The sequence below is a fragment of the Cupressus sempervirens genome, chromosome 4 (assembly GCF_028749045.1).
Source record: "Cupressus sempervirens isolate cs-2001-9-10 chromosome 4, ASM2874904v1, whole genome shotgun sequence".
NCBI classification, from domain to species: Eukaryota; Viridiplantae; Streptophyta; class Pinopsida; order Cupressales; family Cupressaceae; genus Cupressus; species Cupressus sempervirens.
In genome coordinates, this window is record NC_143121.1 from 691,444,044 (window position 1) to 691,460,577 (window position 16,534).

The window sequence follows — 16,534 nt, forward strand, 5'->3', positions numbered from 1 at the left end:
TGATGATATCACTGTGTATTCAAAGGATGTAGAAGAGCATTTTGATCATCTAAGATAGGTATTCCCTTAACCCAAGAAAGTGTGTCTTTGCTACTAACCAAGGAAAATTATTAGGACATATTGTATCTAAGGATGGCTTAACCATTGATCCAGAGAGAACAAAAGCAATACTTGCCCTTCCTCTTCCTAAACACAAGAAAGGGCTGCAAAGTTTCTTAGGTAGGATAAATTTTGTTTGAAAATTTATCCCTAATCTCTCTACCATGGTGAAACCTCTTACAACTATGCTCAAGAAAGGTATGGTCTTTGCATGGACCAAGGAAGGGAAGGAAAGTTTTGAAGAGATCAAGACAACCATAGCCTTAGCCCCTACTCTCATGAATCCAAAATTTGAGAAAGATTTCATCCTTTATACCCTAGGTGGTGAGTCAAGCATTTTTGATGTCTTGACTCAAACAAATGACAAGAATGAAGAGCAGCCCATAGCTTTCTTTAGTGAAGGGCTTAAAAAATATGAAGATAAATATAGCTATGGAAAGAAGCAAGCCTTTGCAGTCATCAAAGCTTTAAAGCAATTTAGACACCTCCTATCTCATAATAAGATTCATTTGTTAGCACCCCATGCCAGTGTGAAGGATTTCCTTTTGAGCAAAGATATTAGTGAGAAAAGAGCTGGCTAGATTACTAAAGTGATGGAATATGATGTTGACATCCAAATCACCAAGCTGGTAAGAGGGAGGGGGTTGTGTAAATAGATTTTATCATCTCAAGAATCTGATGAGGAAGTTACTATGATACTGACAGAGCAACAAGAGGTAAGAAATAGCGACCCAAGGAATTGGATGGATGATATGATGAATTTCTTATTAGGGAATGGATACCCTCAAGGATTAGATAGAACTAAAAGGAGACAGTATAGATTACAGTCAATTCCTTATGTCATAGTTGATGGTATCCTTTTCAGAAAAGATTTTAATGGAGCCCTATTAAGATGTCTTGGTGCAGACCAGGCTGAAAGAATGATCAAAGAACTTCATGATGATCCTGATGGTGGCCACTTCTCAGCAAGGACAACTGCAATGAAGATCATGAGGGCTGGTTATTACTGGCCATCACTGTTTCATGATTGTCATAAGTATGTGAGGAAATGTGAAAAATGTGCCTTCTTCTCTAGCAAACAAAGAATTGTAGATCTTCCCCTTCATCCTATTCAGGCAGACCAACCTTTTGCTCAATGGGGATTGGATTTCATAGGTCCTATCAATCCTCCTAATTCAGGTCACAAATGGATTTTAGCTGCTACAGATTACTTCACTAGATGGACAGAGGCAATTGCATTGAAGGATGCCACTAAATCTTCAGTTGTTGAGTTCCTTGATGGAATTGTGACCAGGTTTGGTGCCCCTTCAACCATTATTTCAGATAATGCAAAGTCTTTTGTTGGAGCTCATATTTGTGCATGGGCAGTGGATCATAATATCTATTTGAGCACATCCTCAAATTACTATCCTCAAGGTAATGGCTTGGCTGAGTTGTCCAACAAGAACCTGGTCAAGATCATGAAAAGGACAATAGAAGATAACCAGAGGTGTTGGCATAAAAAACTAAAACTACACTATGGGTTGACAGGATAATGCCTAAAAGGTCAATAGGGAATTCACCATTTGTGTTAGTTTATGGCAGAGAAGCAAGGCTTCCAATTTCATTAGAGTTCCCATCCCTAAAGCTAGCTCATCAGCTGGAGTTGATTGAAGATGATGCCATGACAGTAAGAATGGCAGAGTTCATGGAGCTAGAAGAGAAGAGAAGTAAAGCCATGCAGACCCCAAAGACACACTAGTTGCAAGTAAAAAAGAGTTTTGACAGGAAGGCTAGGGTCAAAATCTTTAGGGAGGGAGATTTGGTTCTAAAATGGGATACAAATAAGGCAAAATTAGGAAGACACTCAAAGTTTGATGCATTATGGAGTGGTCCCTATCTGATTGGAAGTTGTAAGCAGGCCAATGTTTTTCAGTTAAGTAGGCCTGGTGGTGAGATTCTACCAATCTCAGTCAATGGGATCTATCTCAAGCCATGTTTCTGAGGGTTTGAGATTCCATGTACATAGTTAGCATAGTTTCATTTCTAGTTGTTCCCTGCTTTTCCAAGAAGTGCATGAGCACAGATTTTGTCTCTGTGAGACAAAAAGTTTTGAAATTTTGAAGGTTACAGATAAAGGTTTCATCTCTGATTCTAGTTGCAGAGACAAGGGTTTTAGGGTTTTCCTCTCAGAGGTAGGGTTAGGGTTTCACAGTGTATGTAGGATCCACATTTTTTTTGACTCTATAGCCCAATGGATGCTTTAGGCCATTGGTCTTATGCATAGCAAACTAGCATCCCCTGTGAGTCACTAGAAATGTTACATATTGTACCCCTCGCCAAATATTTGAATTTTAAATTCTTGCCTGCCAACAGTCACTTCCCAGTTTAATGTTATTTTTTAAACATCCCAAGAATATAGAAAAAATTAAATGATTGAACCTAATGATATTCCTGATTTCTTAAGTTTATTTCTACGGGCCTGCAAGTCCCCCATCGTTAGATCTCAGAAAATCAACGGTCGACGCTATCTTGCTATGGGAAGTTGCACGCCATTTTTCCATAGCGACATAGTGCCTTTCAGCTGCATGTCAGTTGGGTCCTCCTTTTCCTTGTTGTTTCTTCGACACTAAGTTTTGATAGATCCACAGAGGGCACTATGGTGCTATTGAAAAATCTGTGTTCTTCGCCATTAGCGACATAGCACCTAGACGAAAAGTGTTACTATGGCAACATCAGTTGTCAGGTGGGTCCTAAGTACGCCCCGTTAGATATCAGTGATGAATTTTGGCACACATTGGCAGTGGTCAATTTTTTCTTTCGCTGAGGTATGACTATGTAGAATGTGGGCCCTGCGAGGACTTGTCAGATAGGTTGGCACGTAGCTAGTTCTCATTGGTTGGTACACTAATAGATCGGATCCATCTTGCTCATCGCCAGATCTCAAAAAATCAACGATGGGTGCTATCTCGCTATGGGAAGTTGCTCAGAGGATATCCATAGCGACATAGCGCCTTGGCGACATGTGGCACAGATGACATCATGGGCTCCCCCCCTTTTTTGAAGTAATACTACAGCTCCTCCTCGGTGGCAGTTGTCAAGTGGGTCTGTAATTTGCAAGGCTGAGGTTATCGTGTGGGCAATAAAGTGATGGCACCAAAGGGCGCTATGGCGTATCGAGAAATTTGTTTTTCTTGTCGTTAGCGAGATAGCGCCCAGTCGGTAAAGGAGCATAGTGGGACCTCAGGCAATGTGGAAAGTGACATTGATCGAAGGAGGATTTTGATTCGTTGCCAGTTGTGCAGATCTTTTGATGTCAGCAGTAGCCTGGACCCATGCCCCTCTCTAACACATGAAGGTTTCCTCACCCTTGGATCAATCTGGATCAATGGTGTACACTATCTCACTATAGAAAGTTGCAAGGATATTACCCATAGCGACATAACACCTCAGTGACACATAATGAGGTGGACCCGTGTTCTCTTGTGAACTGCAGGGATGATGCCAGGTTGTGCCAGGTGGTTGCTAAGTGTGTTGACATTGGTTTGTGGGCCCAAAAGTTTTAAGGGCAAAGTGTAGTAATTCAACAAGTCTTCTCGATTGTCAGATCTGTCTAGATCCACAGCGGGCGCTATCTCACTATGGAAAATTGCTTGAAGGATACACATAGCGACATAGTGCCTCGACAACACATGTCCTAGTGGCTTAAGCAACATTGACAATTAATGACAATGGTTAGAATAATTGCCATGGTCAAGGTTTTAGTAAGACCACCGCAGTCAGGGTTGAGCTGGTGCGGTTAGTTAAAAGACATGGTCAACTCGAGGAGACTTTGTAGGGTGGCCAAAAGATAAAAGACTATTGGTCCAATTGGCTCATCCTGGTGCCAAGATAGGTTGATTTGCTGACCTTGTTGATTCATGAGATAGAAACAGGGGAAATCAAGGGTTTTGCATGAATCTGATCTTCATGATCGATTTCAACCACCCTGGAGTAAATGTGAAACAAAGAAGAACACTCTACCACCCTGATCTATTTATCTACCTAGTTAGAGCACAGTTATGGTGCCGTTTTTGTCTTCTCGGGGCCTTGTTCCGACTAAGATCAGATATCATTGCATTTGGATCTGTATCCAGATCAGATTTTCTCCATGATTGTTCTCTGCAGGACTTAATGGTAGGTTGTTGCGAAGTAATTACTATTGGAGGACATCCCAGTTATATGCCTAAGCTATAAAGGCAAAATTTTATGAATTTTTTAGGGTCGACCTTTCTCTATTTTCTCTATTACTATTCTGCAGATTCTTAGTGTAAATTCCCCCGTGCCTCTAAACTACATGATTTTTTGTCTTATCTCCTTCAGCCATTGGTATCAAAGTGCAAGAATTATTTTCCTTTTACTGGTGTTTTGTAGAGATCTATGATCTACATGACCGTGTCTCCTTGGCCTATGAATGATAATATAAGTGAATCTCTCTTTCCTTGTGTCATTCATCTTGGTTTTCTAATCTGCATGTGATTATTAGATTAAAGCAAGTTTGAATATGTATATCCTTAGTTTCATTCTGGTTCAATAGTGCATATATGGGCAAAGATTGGTCTGAATACTCTATTTTGGTGCATCACCTCTTTAGATTAGATTAGTTATATTTACTTTTATGCTCTCCTTCTCCCTTTTCCTCTCTAAGAGTAGTTAGGTGCATCCTGATAGTAAGAGGAAGCCAACCTTCTCTGCAGACTCAACCTCACAGTTCAAGTCCCACAGCTTGGAGGTTGTTTCCATGTTTCACTAGGTTGTCCTCATGCATAGGCTTTGGACAAGGGTGCAAACTTAAATGACAACAACAACCTTCTATGCCATAACCAAATTTATTCAACTTGAGTAATAAAACATGAACATTTGCCAAGTTCAAGATAAAACAAGTTACCTTTTTTTTGAGTGCCTGATCCAATCAGCTTTCCTTTGCCATCCAACAATCTTGCTTTTCCATGCATGGATTTCACTTTGAATCCATTATTGAGCAGCTGTGCCACACTCAATAGATTGTGTTTTAGTCGTTCTACCCAATATGCATTATCACATACAAGTTCTTTGGTCAGTGATATTCTTTCTTTTCCTTTTATGCAACAAGGTTCATTATTACCAAATCTCACATTGCAACCATCATAGTCTTCAAAATGTTCAAACTTAGTTTTATCACCAATCATGTGATGAGAACAACCACTATCTATAATCCATGCATCATTTTTTCTTACATGAGAAATGAGTGTCATTTCCTCATCATTATCAGATGCATCCTTTGTAGCAATGTAAACAATTTCGTCTTCATCTTCATCATTAGAATCATTAGAATCTTTAGACATGAAACATGTTTTCTTACCTCTATCCTTGAATGTTTTGAAGTCTTTCTTGCCATTGAACTTGTGACCTTTCTTCTCATCCTTGTTCTACTTATTTAGGCACCTAGTAGCAATACATCCAATTTCTTCACAAGAAAAAAAGATTAGAGGAACCTTACCTTTGTATTTCCCTTTGCCTCTTGAATATTTCCTTGCTAGCAGAGCTTCAACCACCTCGAGATCACTGTCTGAACTTTTTTCTAATTCTTCATCACTATCTGACTGAGGATCCTTTATCTTTTTTCCTTTTTCCTTGAGTGAAAGCTTAGCTTCAAATGCTGATTCAATTTTCTTGGTAGCTGGAACATAATTATCATAGTTGTCTAGCTCGAGTGCAATCAATCTTCCAACTATGGCCTCTAAATTTATCTTATGATTTGCTTCACATCTTCTTTCTTGAATTGTAGAAACTATGATTGCATAAATAGGAAGTAGAGTTCTAAGAACTTTACTTATAATTGTCTCCTCCTTGATATGTCCTCCAAATGCTTTGATTGCACTAATACTTGCTTTAACTCTTTCAACATATTTTGCTATGTTTTCATCCTCTCTTATCCTCATTTGATCAAATTGTCCTCTCAAACTTTCTGCCTTGGCTCTTCTTACATTATCATCACCTCCATAGATCTCTTTCAGCTTGTTCCACATTTCAAAAGCAGTTTTACAATCCTTGATGTCATCAAATTCTTCATAACTTAGAGCAGATGCAATATCTATCATCATGTTGTTGTGAGTCTTCTTTTTAGCAATATCATTGATAGATAATGTACCAGCAGGTTCTGCATATTTTTCATCAAGGTACTTCAGCCTTGAATCACCAATAGAAGCCAGATGAAGTCTCATCAACCCCTGCCATGTTGAGAAGTTGTCCTTGTTAAGTCTTCAAGTTTCCTTCTTGTAAGACATCCTGATCTTTAGCTTAGATCCTTGAAATCTCTTCCTACAAGCACCAAGAGCTCTGATACCAATTATTGGAAATATAGATGAAGTAACTGAGAGGGGTGGGGGAGATTCAATTACCACAAAAACAAATCTTGATCCTTTAGATGGCTTAAATAACTAGTTACTGCTGTCACTCGGTAAATACATCACATAAATGTTGTAACTCGGTAGATTAACTTGTTACTCATCTTTAAGCATTCATAATTATTAGCGTGCATGCAAAACTAAATAACATGAGCACAAGAGACACCAGATTTAACATGAAAACCCAATATGGAAAAAACCACCAAGTAACTAGCTACCAATTTTCACTCTTTTGAAGTGAGCTCTATTAGGAACCAACCCTATTAAAGGTTACAATACACACTGTTAGGTGTGACCTTGTTAGAGGATTTAATCACCCTATTAGGAGTGGCCTTGGTAGAGGTCTTTAGAACAATTCAACTGAACTATCACCTTGTTAGAGGATTTACAAAATGGGTGTCAAACCAACTCTATTAAGAGATTTTGAAATCATTGCTACAATGGTTAGAAAGTAACAATGAATTGACCTAAATATGATGCAACTGAATTTATTGATTATAGATCTCTATTTTGCAGCATTAGATCCTCCTCGATCAAATATAGCTTTGCCACTCCTCAATGATCTCTAATCATCCTTCAAAATTTGCTCTCACAATAATCAGTCCTCCTTCTCATTCACATTACATCAAATCCATCACTTACAATTAGAATTCGCAACTTGACCTCTTATATATACCATTTAGATTATCAAGTCGGCTCATTCACAAGTTGCATTTACCAATAAACCATACATAAGTTAGCTACAACTATTACATTAAACAAATAAAACTTTATTTCACAAAATAATGAAATCCTTCATTGGCCGACCCTACTTGGTAAGCACTGCTTCCAGAAACAATTTCTTGAGTTAACCATCTCAACTCCATTAACATTGCAAAATCTGCAAAATCCTTTGGCTGTCAAGTGAACTCCATAAGAACTAAATTTCCTTCATTGACCATGAGAGCTCGGTAAGAACTGTCTCTGCCATATTTCCCTTTGATGACCGAGTGAGCTCGGTAACAACTAAATTTCCTTGATTAACCTTGAAAGCTTGGTAACAACTGTTTGCACAAGGTAAAGCCTAAGAACACTTGGTAGACACTGTAAACCTTCTTTGCTAACCTTCTAAGCTCAGTAGACTCTGTCTTTTGCCTTACTGACCAACTGAGCTCGGTAGACTCTATTTGATGACTGATATGACATTTGTGTAACATCAAAGACAACACACAATTGAACAATTGTATCCAACACCTTGTAGCATCTCATTTGTTTGGATGTACATATGAGTTTTTAGGAGATGAAATAGAGATGAGAGTTGTGTAAGTTTTGAGGGTTTGATTGATGTGTAGTGTAGTTGTAGGGAAAGATTGTAACCATAGTTCAATCTATTGTATTTCCCCCTCTCCCTTTAGCATTTTATTTTCATGCATTCCTTCTCCGTTTTCCCTAAAAGTGGCAGTTTAGATGCATCTTGATTGTAAGGAAGTTGACCTTCTCTAGAGATTCAACCTCAAAACACAAGTCCCACACTTGGAGGTTGTTTCCATTTTACACAAGGTCGCCTAGGGATAACACATCAGGCATGGGTACATACTTTTGTGTCAACAATATAAACATCTTAATGTGTCTCCTCACAATAACATCCATGACAACACACCAAACAACAAAACCTACAACTAGTCTCATTACCATCCCCAAAATTAAGCCACATTCTACCATACATGATCAAGCCTTGCCCCAAGATGGACTTTGAACGTGCCCCCTAGTCATTTTTACCACTACTTCCACACCAATTTGGCTATGAGAGCCTACACTATCTTCCTAGAATCCCTTACCTTCAGAAATATCATAACAAACATGAATGCAATGTCAAAATTGACATCAAGTAGTGTCCATTTTTGCTGACATACTCATGCACCGACAATATTCTAAGAGTGTGTATAACTAGCATAGTTCTTAATGGAAATTTTTCTAGTATTCCTTTTTTTGAGATATAGAATCCATATTGCCTAATTCTTGTTCTAATGTGGTTGATTTTAAATGTATACCTTGCACAATTATATTTAATTCCTGTATCCTACTCTAATAAAACACCATTTCATCATAATTACTACCTATCCTTTCCAAATGTCTTTTATGTTGGTGGAAAAGGTGGATTTTTGGGTTCCATTAAAGTGCCACTAACATCTATGAAATTGATAACATATTTGACAATATCATCCCTAATGTCATTGTCCTTGTGATACATGCATGAAAATGGTGTAATCATTATATTAGTTTTTTAATTATCATTTGTTGTTAGAATAGCGATATATTCTTATTCTAGAAGTTAACCCATATGCACAATAGTCTCAATGAGCCTTTAATTAACCATAAAACTTGTTAGATGTAGTGTTCATATTTTACTTGTAACTGAATGCAAAGAAAATTAGTTTTATTATAACAACAAAATATTATTATTTAAAATACAATTTATTAATATTGATTGATTGTGAAAAATTCAACAATCTTTCACATTTCATAATAACCTATGGAAAATGCTTTAGCATGCTCATGTTTTAGGCATTGGCTAAGCTCCATACAAAATGTACCAAAGGTAAAAAAATATCAAACTTATTGTTTTTCTAGATTCACAAAAACACAATAAATCTATCCTTTTCAAAATTTTGTTGTTTTTTACCACAAAAAATGCAGATCATGAAGAACAAATGTTGAAAATTTAAGGAAAATCCATTGTATTTTTAAACTTTGGTCAATAGTACATTTTATATGAAGGATAGTCAGATTCGATATGATAAAAACTATTAATGCAAAACATCCAACACATATACAATTGTCTATCTCAATAATTGTACATATTAAACACACATTATATTATAAGATGTTTTCTATTGAACATAAAAATATTTATTTATGTGTTAAAATATATATTTACTCTTTTCAAAATATATAATTGATAAATTTACACGTGCTTGGATCCACCTTGACTAATATTTTATTTACATAAACAAATTATCAACCAGGTATAATATAAATAGAAAATAATAATTTGAAAGATTCAATCTAACAATACAACGCCACCCCACTCCAGCAATGACATTTCAAAAACTATTTCATTTATCCACCTAAGTGAGGTTGACAGGACTCGAAGTGCACAAACAGAAACAACAAAAAAATAGGTTGTGGGTGTGCACCAAAAACGATTCAATGTTTGACCTAGCAAAACTACGTAAGCCTCACGTCTCTCCCCACAGAGAGAGCCAACCAGGGTTCGAATCTTCACGCCTCTATCACAGATCGCGATACTACAGATTTCAACACCTGCTTATCTCGGTCCCACGCCAGTAACGGAAGTCTCATTTACAGATGGAACTCCCGATACAGATGAACCGGTCGTTCCAGACGCCTGCGACGAGGTCATTACGGACGTGTCATTTTCATACTCTAATCCTCTGCTTGATTCTGAAACACTCACAAATGCTGACGCCGGCTTTGTTGGATTTGGCAATCCCACCGCGGTGCTTGAAATCATCATTATCACATTCGACATTGTCGGTCGAAATGTCGCATCGGCTTGAACACACAAAAGTGCAACGTGAATGCATCTTTGCACGCGCTCCTTCGGCCAACTCTCTTTCACTTTTGACTCGGCCAAACTTATCACATCTCCTCCTCTGTACAATCTCCATGCCTGTATGTAATATCATACATTGTTAATGTTTTGATTCTGACTTATGGTATTGAAAATCATACCCAAATATAATGCATGGTGATAAACTGGATTTCTTACCCATTCCAAAAGATTTTGCATTTCGTCTGGAAGACTCGGATCTGTGTGTTTCCTCCCGCTCAAAATCTCAAGCAGTAGCACGCCAAAGCTGTAAACATCGGCTTTAACTGATAGCTGTCCTCGCATTGCATATTCTGGAGCCAAGTATCCGCTGTAACACAAAAATAGACCCACTCTAAGAAAAGTTCAAACTTTAAACGTCATTTATCTGAAGGCAGAAGCACCCATGAGATCAGATCAATGCAGTAGTCCTTACTATGTGCCTGCAACTCTGGTTTGGATTTGGGTCTCGTCTTCAGGAAAAAGTCTGGCCAAACCAAAATCTGCTATTTTAGGATTGAGTTTGTCGTCGAGCAAGATATTGTTTGCTTTAATATCTCTGTGAATGATTTTCATTTGTGAATCTTCGTGAAGGTAGAGAAGGCCACGGACAATTCCAATGATGATGCTATACCGCTTTTCCCAATCTAATATCTTACGCTTTTCTGGATCTGCAATCCCAATTCCATCTCACTTTAATCATAATCTGACTCTAACAATTTTCCCAATATTGCCAATAAAGATAAACACAAAACTTACGGAAGAGAAAATTGTCGAGACTTTTGTTGGGAAAGTATTCGTAGACAAGCAATCTTTCATCTCCCTCGGCACAACATCCCAACAGCTTCACAAGGTTTCGGTGCTGAATATTGGCCATCAGCTTCACTTCATTCATAAACTCCCTTTTACCTTGGTTAGATTTGGCAGATAGCTTTTTAACTGCTATTTCCTTTCCGTCTCTTGTTGTTCCCTGTGAGATTAAAACTGAATAAGATCTCGGAAACCTCAATAAGAATTGGTGTTGGCATTTCATTAAACAAAATGAATCAAGGATAAAAAAAAAAAAAAAAAGGTCAAACATGATTCTTTTTTAGAATGATGAGAATACAGTGAAATTTTTTCACAAAATATGCAGATCATGAAGATCAAATGCTGAAAAATTCAAAGAATTAGTCAATGATGCAATTTATAGAAAGGATAGCCACTTTCATAAGAAATTTCCCCACAATAGCCCACTTAATCTATGACAAGTGTTAACTCAGGTCAAGGATACAATATAGACTCACCCTGTATACTGGTCCAAAGCCACCCTCTCCAAGCTTGTTACCTTCGTCAAAATTTTGTGTTGCTTCCGCCAATGACTCTAAGCTCATGATGAAATGTTGATGCTCATGTACGAGTAATCCGGATTCGGCTGAATATGCCTCCATTTCTGTTAATGAATGAAAATTAGAAAACAGTTAGAAAATTTCATGTTACAAGCTAGAGTTATCATTTTATCAAAAATCGATCGATAGAATTGCCATAACTTTTAATGTCCAATACAACCAAAACACAGAAAACAGTTAAACCATGTGAAAAAGCCGTAAAGAAAACACAGAGATGGAAATTATAAGCAGCACCTTCGTCCTGCGTAACTGTCGTCCCAATCGCTGAAGATCTCTGTCTTTTTCTCATTGCAATCAGACAAACACCGAGCACCATAATCACGGCTCCGACAACTCCCAAAACTATGGGCAATATTTTCGAAGATTTGCCTGCAATATTGATTCTTTCCAATGTAAACATATTAAAGAGAATATTAAAATTCAACATTTATGAAAGATGAAATAGAGGCATATATTCTTTGATTGGGTCTGACCTTTTGCGGTCGGTGGGGAAATTGTTGCAGTCGGTGGGGAAATTGTTGCAGCCGGTGGTGAAGCGTCTGTAGTGTCAAAAAATGGGCTTGTCTCAAACCTTAGCGTGCAGCTTGCTAATAGAATATTAGCTCCTTGTTTCACAGAACCTTCCACTTGGCTCCGTGCATTAGCCAAGCATGTCGTACAATCCTCGCTGGATAAATATCTCCAACATTGAGCGAGGCCGTAGACATACTTGGATATGGAATAGCTGGCCGATCCAATAGCGTATCTCTTATCTGCAGATTGGGCCGCAATTTTAGACAGATTAGCGAGAAGAGTAGAAGTTGTAGCGTTGAATTCATCCGTATTGTTGCTCGAGACGTTATTGCGGTTAAAGTTGGCTCTATATAATTGGGTATCTAATGTTGAAATGAAATTAATGTTGTCATAGCCGAGAAAGCATTCATCCATGAACACCCGACCACCTATGTTGTTGCCACAACGTTCCTGAAGAGAAATATACGCTTGTTGTCCACAGTCTGAGCATTTTGATGTTGAAACGTTGGCAAAACACTGCATGAGGCCATAGACCCTGTTGGGAGGCTGACCAGCGGTTGAAGTGTTAAATCCAGAGCTTAGAGATGTACTTGAAAAAAGATCTGTTATAACCTGATCCAGATTGGTAGAATATGTACTGCCGCTAGTGAAATTCAAAGCACTGTTGCAATTAGACCATATGTAACCGGCTGTCACAGACGAGAAATTCATTACAATGAACAAAAGAAGAATAGAGAAGTACGAGCTGGATTTCATCTTGTTCTTCTTGAGACTCAGATCAGAACTATGCTCTGCAGCGCTGTTAGACGTTTATAGGAAATGTTGGTTCATGTAATCAGTTTTTGCGATGAATTTGATGGGTCGAGGCGTTGTTTCTCAACGTTCGATACGAAGACACGGATTCACCTTGGAAACGGTCAGCTAATCAAAATTTCCAAGGATCCTTCCTTAAAAAACTCAAACTTGATTCTTTCAGCTTTTGAGACGGGGATTAGTAGAAATTTGGTGCACGTCGCCACTAGTTTGGGCTTCTAGAAAAACTATTTTGCTCAGAGTAGTATTTAAATTTGTCTCTGTCAAGGATTTGGTCAAGAGGACCAGCTTTCTTAATTTTCTTATTAAATTTTGTACGCACCGTCTTTGGCCGTGTTTTGCGGCAATGGCAATGGCTACGTGTTTCTTTAAAGCTTCCTCTTGCTAACTTATCTATAATTGGCTGCATAGCCATTTCCGTGTTTTACTCTTACGAAACCAGAACCATGTGGACGATAATGGATCTGCATTTAAAATTTTTCGAAGTTGTAGACAAGGTTTCTGTTTTAAAGTTTTAAGAATAAGAATTGGCGGTTTATAATTAGTCTAATTAGTATAATTAGGGTGGAGGAATCCTTTTGCTATTAGGTAGGTTAATTAATTAAGAGGAGAGACTTTCTACGATGACAACAGTTTTGATCGTAAACATTAAGTTTTATGAGTTGGCTACTTACATATAATTATTATGTGAATTAAGAAAGCAATTGCAACTACTACCAATTTTTCTTTATTTATTTTTGATTAAGTAAAATAGGTTTTGAAGGGACCCTAAAGCTCTTTTACAAAGTAGGTTAAAATCTGAGGCACCTCAACCCACCCTAAAAGATATACAAATACACTCTACCAAGAGGAATGAGACAAAGACAAAACAAGACAAAGACAAAGAAGTGGGTGCCAAACAATGCGCAACCCCCACCAACAAAAAGAAGTGGCCAAGAAAGGATAATCACTAAATAACCAAACTGCCCAACAAAAAAGAGAATACACCGGGATTAAGATTTCCCCTTATCTCCTAGCTTGTGGGAGGTAAGGGGCCTGTCCAAAGAAAGTGATGGATATTTCTTTAAATGTTTTCCTTTAATCATTATCCATCCCTCTCTGACTTGGCTGCCACTAAGTGTAAGGCAAACAAGTCAACATATCTATTGGACTCAACAAAGACATGGACAACCGGCTCAACTAGATAGTGAAATCCAACACCATTCAATGCAAGTAGGAGCACCAAGGGAGGTAGAGCCATCACTAGTAGAGGGCATAGAATTTCTTATAGTAACAAGGGCAACAAAGTGTTAGAATGATTTAGAATAATTGAGAGGGGGGAGGGGCACGTAGGCGAGGGTGGTGAATTAGTTATCCTAAGGTCCAAATGTACCAATTCAACTTTTAACAACTTAATTAATCTCATAAAACAACTTGGTCTATATAACACATCATTAGAAATTTAACATTCTTTAACTCTCTAATGGAATTATTTACTAAATTCATACACTTAGTGACCACAACTCTTTATTTTCTATAGGTGAGCAAGGACAAGAAGGACGAGGGAAAAGAGAGTGAGATCATCTGGTCCCTCCACAGCTTCCTAGTAGGTGATTGGTTGAAGACTCTTTTGGAAAAAATTGTCAAGGAGGAGCCTAAGAACCGGCCATGGAGGATCTTGATGAAAAGAAGGAGAACTTGGAGGAGAAGGAGGGGAGATAGCCTGTAAGCTTGTTGTTTCTTTATTTTGTTTAATGTTATGTTTAACTATGAACTCTGTGCCCTTGGTGGCATTTTTAGTTATTATGGATATTAATAGTGTTATAAGTAGTGTTTGTATTATAGGTTGTTGTTTCTTTTTTTGGCATAGTATTAATATTAATAGTAGTAAAGTGGATGCTAGTGTTTTATAGGTTAATATTAGGTGGTTAAACATTAAGATGTTTTTGACGTTTTATATGTCTAGAAAAGGGATTGGTTAGATATTAGGGGTGTAACTTCCGGTTGGTCTCCAATCCTTTGTACCATGGGGCCAAACCCCCCTCTTTGGCTTCTATATAAATACATTAAAAATATTCTTTAACTCTATGTTTTGTGTATGTGTACCATCTAACAATAAAATAAACAACAATAAAAAATAGCATGCATAAAGTAACACTCACAGAAGTAAATGACACTAGGATTTAACATGAAAACCCAATTTGGGAAAAATCACCAAGTAAGATGTTACCACTTTTTCACTCTTTTGAAGTGAGATTAGTTAAGAGCCAACTCTATTAAAGGTTACAAAACACACTATTAAATGTGGCCCTATTAAAGGATTCAATCGCCCTATTAGAAGTGGCCTTGTTAGAAGACTGAAGATGATTCAATTAGAATGTTACCTTGATTAAAAGATTTACAAAATGATTGTTAAGTCAACTTTGATTAAACGATTTTACTGCCACAGTAGTTAGAATGTAACATGTTTGATCGATGGAATGTGTAGTGCCTACCCCTAGTTTACTTTTTAGTTATTATTGCCAAATTCTTTTAGGCCAAGCTTTATAATTATGTTTGATGATTAGTGGTATTTTTTTTCCAAATTGTTGGATATTATTTCTTGCTCAGTTGATTATATGATGAGATTACTTGGTACTAGTTATTTCATGTATGCATGATTATTCCTTGATGACGAGGATTGTTTATAGTTATTTCATAAAGTTAGTTAGATGGATTATTTATACATATTTTTCTATGGATACTTACCCCATACTTACATATGTATGGTGTACCTACATGTTTTATTTTATGTATGATATTTCTAATATGGTTGAGGGAGGAAGTTGTAGTCACTTGGTAGTCGAGATCTACATGATGTACCACTTCCTGCCATTGGCTATTTAGTTTATAATATATGTGTATGTATATGTATGGATTTTATGCAGATTGCAAGTATCGGGTATCGACTTCCCTGGATTGCCAAGATGAGCATACCCTATTACAATATCTCAATGGTAAGAGAGGGGAGATAACTCTTGAGTCTAAATCCTATTCTTAAACCATTTGTCCTAAAAATTAGGGCAAGAATCTGAGTTGTCTACCTTTCGAATTTGTCAAGTGATGTAAATTCATGATTATAACCCTTGAGTTTGATCTAGTTTTCTGTACTTTTTTATGGGTTTTCTTTTTTAGTCTTGTGGGTCTTTGGTTTATTTTCTATTATAATTAAATCGATTTGATAAAATAATTAATGATTTAATTTAATAGAATTTTTAAAAAGAAAATTTGATATTTAATTATATTTAATTAATTGAGAAATTAATTAAATAAAAGAGTTAAATTTAAAGATAAAGTTATAGTTCTAATTTTGGAGTATAATAATATTTATTTAATTTAATAATAATATATTTAGGAGATCATTTTTAAATAAATGCTAAATAGTATTATTACTTAAGTTAATAAATATTCCTATAAAAAAATCACTTGAAAATTAATTAAAGAGAGAAAGTAAATTAATTTAATAAAGATATTTTTTAAATTGCAAAAACTGTGCATGAAAATGTAAAAGGTAATAAAATATTAAAAGATACTGATCAACGAGTTTCCTCACGTGATTGCACAATCAAAGCTCCAAATTAGGAGAGAACTCTTTATCAAATTTCTGGAGCTCATTTTGCAATGATTAGGTTTCGAAGGAGCAATTTTTGAGAAGAAGGGTTTTAGAAGAAAGAGGATTTCTCATGTGCTTCGTGTGTTTGCGTATT

General features: G+C 36.8%; 1 protein-coding gene across 1 annotated transcript in view; it reads right to left on the bottom strand.

Annotated features, from left to right (window-relative positions):
* LOC149563160 (cysteine-rich receptor-like protein kinase 19) overlaps positions 1 to 12,788 on the bottom strand; it is a 35,286-nt gene extending 22,498 nt beyond the window's left edge. Inside the window, exons 1-7 of the mRNA XM_089826554.1 lie at positions 11,957 to 12,788; positions 11,718 to 11,852; positions 11,382 to 11,527; positions 10,855 to 11,065; positions 10,532 to 10,766; positions 10,276 to 10,426; positions 9,971 to 10,176 (exon numbers count right to left, since the gene is read on the bottom strand). Coding sequence (XP_089682680.1) covers positions 9,971 to 10,176; positions 10,276 to 10,426; positions 10,532 to 10,766; positions 10,855 to 11,065; positions 11,382 to 11,527; positions 11,718 to 11,852; positions 11,957 to 12,752 — 1,880 coding nt within the window. The 5' untranslated portion in view covers positions 12,753 to 12,788. The remainder of the gene's footprint in view (positions 1 to 9,970; positions 10,177 to 10,275; positions 10,427 to 10,531; positions 10,767 to 10,854; positions 11,066 to 11,381; positions 11,528 to 11,717; positions 11,853 to 11,956) is intronic.
* Between the last annotated feature and the right edge of the window lie 3,746 nt (positions 12,789 to 16,534).